This window comes from Lactuca virosa, chromosome 1, assembly GCF_052849685.1.
Source record: "Lactuca virosa cultivar CGN04683 chromosome 1, Lactuca_virosa_CGN04683_v6, whole genome shotgun sequence".
Classification (NCBI taxonomy): domain Eukaryota; kingdom Viridiplantae; phylum Streptophyta; class Magnoliopsida; order Asterales; family Asteraceae; genus Lactuca; species Lactuca virosa.
This window is the reverse complement of record NC_136426.1, coordinates 250,163,628-250,171,193: the sequence shown is the minus strand read 5'-3', so window position 1 is coordinate 250,171,193 and position 7,566 is coordinate 250,163,628. Positions and strand designations below refer to the sequence as shown.

Sequence of the window (7,566 nt, the reverse complement as noted above, 5' to 3'; positions counted from 1 at the left end):
TTGATATCCTTATCTTGAATTCATAATTGGTTTAACTTTGAATTAAAAAAAAAATTCTTATTTTTTGAAATATAAAATATAACCTAGTATTTTTAAAAAGTCTTAAAAAGTACAACCTAACACTATATGTAACATTAAAAGTCTAATATTACTATATGTATAATACAAGTCAATCGAACCGCTAGTACGCCTCATTCACGAAGCCATACTATAATGGGAATTTAAGGAAGTGGCCTATAATATGACCGCCATTGTGTATTCACTCTTACCCTCCGCTCACTTGTACGGTGGAGAGTCGTTAGCCGAACAGGTTTGATAGAACAACCTAATCCTCATTAATAAGTATAATGAATAATAAATTAACTAAACATATTTTTTTTATAAAATTCCCAATCTTAGTTACTTTAGGAAAAATGTGAACTTGTATGCTAACCCATGAAATTACACATTGCACTTTATGAGTCGTCAGTGGAGTGTGTGTGATTAACCGACACACTAATAGGGACACATAAAGAGTGGAAATGGGTGTATTGAAAATTATCATTGATTAATGGAGCGCGTGTGGCTAACCGACTCATTAAAATGAGCTGATAAATGACATCGAGAGTATCAAGTTAATTTGCATAGTTATTAACATCTTGTTTGTGATCCTCGGTATCCCAGTCACAAATGCAAGAGCATAATCGAGATTAAATATTCCATTGAAAAGTTCAATGATTCTAAAAAGATCTAGGAATTTCATTTAATACCAAATTCGTTAAAATTTCAATTTTAAATGGTGAAATTGCTAAATCATCATTTACCTACCTTTATATAATTTACAATTAGATTATGACATCCCTTTTCTAAGTTGTAAATTATTTAGTTGAATCATAGCCTTGATATTTCATTTTGGGTGTGATATTGAGGAGTACTCTTATCTAACTAAAACTATCTTTCTTCTCTTTAAATGTCTACTCTAATTGATGCTTCAGGTTCCTCCTCCTCCAACAACAACAACAACTTATCTCTGTTGAACATTTGTTTGAAGGTCCAATTGGATGGCACGATGTGGTAAATTCTCTCATTGCTAGCAAGATGAAGGAGGGTGAATCTGTTAGTAGCCATGTTCAAATACTGCAACAATACATGGACAGGCTAATCAAGCTCAACGTGGATTTTGATGAAGAGTTGGCAATCAACATAGTGTTGAACTCTCTGCCAAATTGTTATGATCAGTTCATATTGACCTATCATTTGAACAAAAATGAAACTACTTTGTTACAATTGCACAACCTCCTGCGAACTGCTGAAGCAGGAATGAAGGGAAAGTGTATTACCTCCACTCCAACTAGTGCACCTGTTCTGACCATAGTGAAAGGGAAAGGGAAAAATAGGAAAGGTACTCCAAAGAAAATCTGGAAGGGAAATTCCCAAGTTGGGTCGTGAAGTGCAGGACCTAAAGGAAAATACACTTCTGATGCTTCCCTTGTTTCTGACCATAAAGACACCACTTGCTTCTATTGCAATGAAGGGGTATTGGAAACGAAGCTGCCCGAAAGACTTGTAGGATATCAAGGATGGCAAAGTGAAGCCAACCTCGGCAGGTATTTACACTATTTTATCTAATAAATCATCATATTCTTGTTCTTGGGTCCTTGATACAGGATTTGTATTTCACATTTGTTCTGATTTGCAGGTTCTAAAAAGAAGTGAGGATGTGGAGCATAGAAGGATGAACTTGATCATGGGGAATAGGCGATCTTCACCTGTCGCCAACATTGGAGTTTATGGATTAATTCTTAGTAATGGGTTACGGTTAGATTTAATAAATTATTGCTACTCGTCACACACGAAACATCATTTCTTTTCATGCATTGTTTAAACAAGGTTTTAGATATTCTTTAAACGATAAGAAAGGTTCTATTTCTGCTTTTAAAAATGGTATTTTTTTTATTTTGAAGCTTTACCTTGTGATGATGTGTATGAAACTATGATGATGGTAGACAATTTAGGTAACGGTGTTTTTCAAATTGATTCGTTTAATGGTATAGACAAAGCATGCTTGTGGCATTGTCGTCTTCGACATGTTAACTGAAAGATCTAGTATGCCTAAGAGTTATTATAGAATGATATTGCTAATAATATATGATCCTATAGCATCACACCATATAGCAAGTTATCGTCAATTGATGATTTATTAGTATAATTTGATTATTAATAAATATATCAACACTTGTATTTAATTGAAAAATTCTTATTTCATGGAAATAATATTTTAATAATTAGGAATTTATTATTTGCGGAAATAATATTTATTGAATTTTTATAAAGATAAAATGTGTGTATATAAACTATATATATATATATACATATATATATATATATATATATATATATATATATATATATATATATATATATATATATATATATGTTGGGAATTCTTTATAAATAAGATTGAATTTTTATAAAGATAACATGTGTGTGTATATACACTAGCCATGAGATAATTCTTGTCTTCTTTTGTGCCTAGCTTTTTCGATAAATGGGAGGAGACAAGGCATGCATGCCTTGTCTATTCTACATGCATGCTTGTAAGAAACATATCCCATGTTGCTTTTACTTTATTGTCTCCCTTATACATTTTGGTCGTTATATAAGAAAGGGATTGGAAAGATTGTGGAATAAGTTCTTGCATATTCTTCTTCTTCCTTTTGGCTATAAAAAACTATAGGCATGAGAAGCTCCAAGAGGGCTGCCAATTTCGAGCTTTACAAGCTCGTCTTCTCCTCCATTCTCTTGCATTTTGATGCTAGACAAATCTCCTTTGTTGATTCACCTTTGAACATATATTTTGTATATATTTCAAAGGCTTATGAACAGTAAATTAGAAGTGAATACTAGCATGTTTTGATGGATCTACTATTTCTTGGTGGATACTTGTAGAGAACTTTAGTTTTAGAGTTTCATGCCACACTTCATCAACTTCCAACCTCCCATGAGGATCAAAGTCTTCAAAGGTTGTTTTTCTTTCCTTTCTATGGTTGTTTTAATCTTTCTAACTCTTGCAAAATGATCCTTGGTGGGTAAAATAGTTTTAGTTTTATTCAACAATTTTAAAGCTTCTATTGTCAAATTTACCGGTTGTGAAACCAGATTTTTGAATAAAAAACCCAACAATTGGTATGAGAGCCATTTTTTCAAGATTAGTTAGATTATTTGTCTAGTTGATGAAATCATTATTTTTGGAAAACATGGATGGTTTTCTCTTTGCAAGAAAAATCCATACATATTTTCTATGACAACTTTAAAATGTTTATAATTGTTATTTTTTTTTACCAAAAGTTTACATGCATCTTTTTGGTCATAAAAGTTGTCTTATAAAAAAAAAGAGTTGTTTTATATATTTTTGAGTATATAAATATGTATGATGTGCATAAACTAGCCATGGACCTTTGTATTGTTGCATGTGTTGATTTATTTAAAATGGTTGTAATTATTTAGTTATTCATATGGTATGTAATAATTAAATAAATAGTTTTCATTTGTTAATTTTTGTAAGTAATAGATTAGTTTTAGAAATAGTTTATTTTTATAAAAATGTAACAAGAATGAAGATGGTGGCCATTTTGAAGATCAAAAGTTTGTAAACTTGATTTTATTAAAGTTTCTTAAACTTTATAAAAGTATTTTTAAAACTTGCTACAAGGTGTTGAAGCAAGTGAGAGCGCATGAAGACTTTACAAGATATAGGTCCCTTATGTCTCTTTAGGATTGGACTTGATAATTTTGTGATGGCTCGCAAAATTACTACTAGTTAATGGCTTGGTTTATGCACATATGTTATAATTGTTATGCATGTTTATGTTGTTTTATGTTTATGTTATTATTATTATGTTATGGATGATAAAATTAGTTTTTCAAATACAAAATAATATTTTAACATAAATAAACATCACAAGGAGTTTGGTTTTAATGAAATTTACCTTTTAACATAAGATGCTAAAAATAGTCTTACAATAAAACAAGCTTTATCGTTAAAACTAGTAACCGGTAAAATTTCGGGAATAAAATTGTATAAGTTTAAAATAGAGATTTGTGAACTTATCAAACTCCAAACTTTATTTTATAAAAGAAAGTTTTATTAAAAGGTTTACAAATGTTCTAAAGCACTCAAGCATCGACTTAATACTAGCTATAAAAATTAGATCGCATCAATTTTATAAAACCGGGTTTTATAAAAGGAACATTGGTAAAAAAATGTGATTTTAACATGAAATAACTTTGTTAAAGTATACCATGGTTTATTGAATGCATGCAATAACCATGATATAACATGTTTTTAAACTAGAATTAATAAAACATCAAAGACCCCTTACAAACCTCAAATATATGCAATCTTTTTTAAAGAACACTCGTACGTATCTTGTATGCACTAGTAGGATAAATGATACCAAACCGCTCAGTGTTATCTTTTTGATGACCGAGGTGTTTTCGCGATTTCTATAACCAAGTTGTAGGCCGATTACACAAGTTTTTCAAATTGGATGATTTAATCCGATCTCTTGTGATAAAGGATACCTAAACAAGAGAGTTTCGAGGATTAGATGGGATCAAACATATCTAATTAAATTTGTTATTAGCGATCGCATAAATCTAGGAATTATATAGTAGTTTTTAATCATAATAGATATCTACCAGGTTGAATTCGGATGGATGGATAAAGGATACCTAACCATTTCTTTGTTTTGCAACTTGGATCCTAGACTTTGATAATTAATGATTTTAGAAACTAAAAGGGTATTAATTATTAAAGATTAAATATTTAAAATATTAAATGAATTTTGTTAAAATTTTGGAGATATATAATCCACTCTCATAGCCATGAATTGTCATGACTTAATGAAATAATAATGTTCAATAGATACAACTTCAATGAATGGGTTCATATCTTAAGAGACAATCTCGTGAGGGATGTGAAATTGTATACACTTAAAGGACTTATTCCTAAACAAAATGCTTTGAGCAATATACCTGAATATGATACCTAGTAAATGCATCACAGTGATGCTCAAGATGCTTCTAACATCATACTAGGAACAATTATTCATGACTTCTAGGAAGTTTTGGATAATTTATATATATATATATATATATATATATATATATATATATATATATATATATATGTGATAATATAACAGGTTAAGCAATATTCAATAAATATAGTGATATTTTGTTGGAATATTGCAAGCCTAAAATAGTCACCTTGTGTGATCTAAAAGGCCCATGTATTAAGGAATAAACACCTTTAAGCCCAAGAAATTTAATAAGGCCCACATAGATGGATCTTGTTTCTTTTGTGAAGAAACTGTACACTGGTAGAGGAACTGCTCCTCTTATCTAGAAAGAAAGTCTGAAAGAGACTAGTATTTAAGGTATCTACTCGATAGAACTCATACTTTTCTTGTAACACTTAAGTGCTTGGTACTTGAATGTTAATCTGATATTTGTAACTTGATTGCAAATATTTATAGAAGAGTAATTAGCTGAGCACAAGCTAGTTGGAACTACACTCTCGAGGTTTAGTTTATTATTTATGCTTAGAACATAAATTGCTTGTAATATAAAACAATGTTTGTTTTGGAACAATGTATGTTTTAAATTTAGCATGTCTAAATATTTATGTCTCAGTTATTTGTTTAAATGTTTGATTATTTACTAGATCGTTTTTCATAACGATAATACTCATATTCTAAAATGGTTGACTTCTATTTCTGAGACTAGATCTCTTAATAGAATTACAAAGTAAATATCAACATTTTATAAAAATAAAAAATAAGTTCTATATGCAAGCGCTTTTAACTTAAACTTGTTTTAAATCAAACTTATCCATGACATTGTTATTTTTATTGTATAAATGAAATCCACATATTCCAACTTCAAGAAAAGGATCTTTGAAGACAAATAATGTAGTTTATTTGACATATGTGAATCTTATTTATATATAAAAGATTCCTAATAATATTTTCACTAAAGTGTAGAGAAAATCATTATTAAGGAACTATACACTTTGATGTATGACTTCCTTTCTAATGAATGTCTATGATTAAGCACAAGATACAACCCAATAGTACTATCTAAAGCCTTCATGATGATAAAGAGTGAATTAAACTTTACTTGATATAGTTTACTTTCTAATCGGTAGAAATATCCTCCTTTTAACCTTTTTGGGATTATACTTCAATCACTATTAATTGTATCTAGAATACAAACACCAACTAATTACATAATTCTAGAATATTCTAAAAGGCCATTTAGATTATTACATACAAACCCACCAAGAATAAGTTCATTTATTCATCTGAAAGCTGAGTTAGCAAAAATCAAGCTTCTAATGACAAATCAAGTGGGAGGCACGTGGAACTTGAAGCAGCTCAAGAACCATAGCATGATGTAACAATTGTTGGCACTAGTTTTAACAAGAAATTGTTAAACATGAATAATTGCTATTCATAAACACAAATTGTTCACAATAATGGTAGAAATCAACTATGACTTGAGAAATGTGGAATATCTCATTGATGAGTTCCTCATGGTTTCTTGTTAAACCATCAACTATCAAAATGTTATATCAGATCTTGTATCTGAAAAATGACTTAGAGTCATGAACATTGAGATGTAATCCATGTTTAATAATCAAGTATGGGCTTGATTAATCTTCCTCTCAATATCAAGGCTAGGAGTAAAAGATTCTTCTAGAAAGAATATATACATGGATATATATACACATTTAATAATACTTGTTATATAAGGATTTTCTCATACTCATGTCATTGACTATAATCCTTATCATACTCATGACATTGACTGTGATCAAACCTTTTCACAAGTAGCTATGACTAGATCAACAAGGATATTATTTATTATAACTTCATATGAGATATAGCAAATAGATTTCAAGAAAGACCGCTTTTCTTAATAGACATCTACTAGAAGATATCTATATAGCTTAGCCTGGACGTTTTCTTAATCCATGTTATCCTAACCAAATGTGTAAGGCTTAAGATCCACCTGTGGATATAAAGCAAACATCTCAAGGTTGGAAAAATCATTTTAATATAAAGATACATGGTATGCTTTAATATCAAAATGAAAAAGAACATGTGTGTGTTTACTAAGAACTAGTGGGAGGATAGTGATATTCCTAATCTTGTATGAAAGAGACATACATAATCATTTGAAATGACATTCCGACTATGCAAGGTGGTTTTCACCTTGACTCGGAAAGTATTTCTAAAATGAAAGACTTAGGAATGACAAGATACATTCGTCGAATGTAAAATCTATAAGAGATAGATAAAAATGAATGTTAATGGTTTAAAAATTCTTTTTGCATGAAATGAGAATATCTTGAAAGATGTCAAGATACAAGATTCCTTTGGAAGATTCTTCATTGTTACATGACACCTCTTGAGTCTATCTCAAAGGACCTAGCACATAGGTTGAGCTAGATGAAATGATTTATATTCTATTTGCTTGGCAAATGAATCCATCATTTATGTCCTATCCTGAGATACAAAA

At 29.8% G+C, this 7,566-nt stretch overlaps 1 protein-coding gene across 1 annotated transcript; it reads left to right on the top strand.

The window, feature by feature from the left end:
• The first annotated feature begins 241 nt into the window (after nucleotides 1-241).
• On the top strand, nucleotides 242-1,428 carry LOC145128979 (uncharacterized). The gene is made up of 2 exons (XM_079063749.1): nucleotides 242-297; nucleotides 975-1,428. The coding sequence occupies exons 1-2, from the start codon at nucleotides 242-244 to the stop codon at nucleotides 1,426-1,428; spliced, it is 510 nt and encodes a 169-aa protein (XP_078919875.1).
• The last annotated feature ends 6,138 nt before the right edge of the window (nucleotides 1,429-7,566 follow it).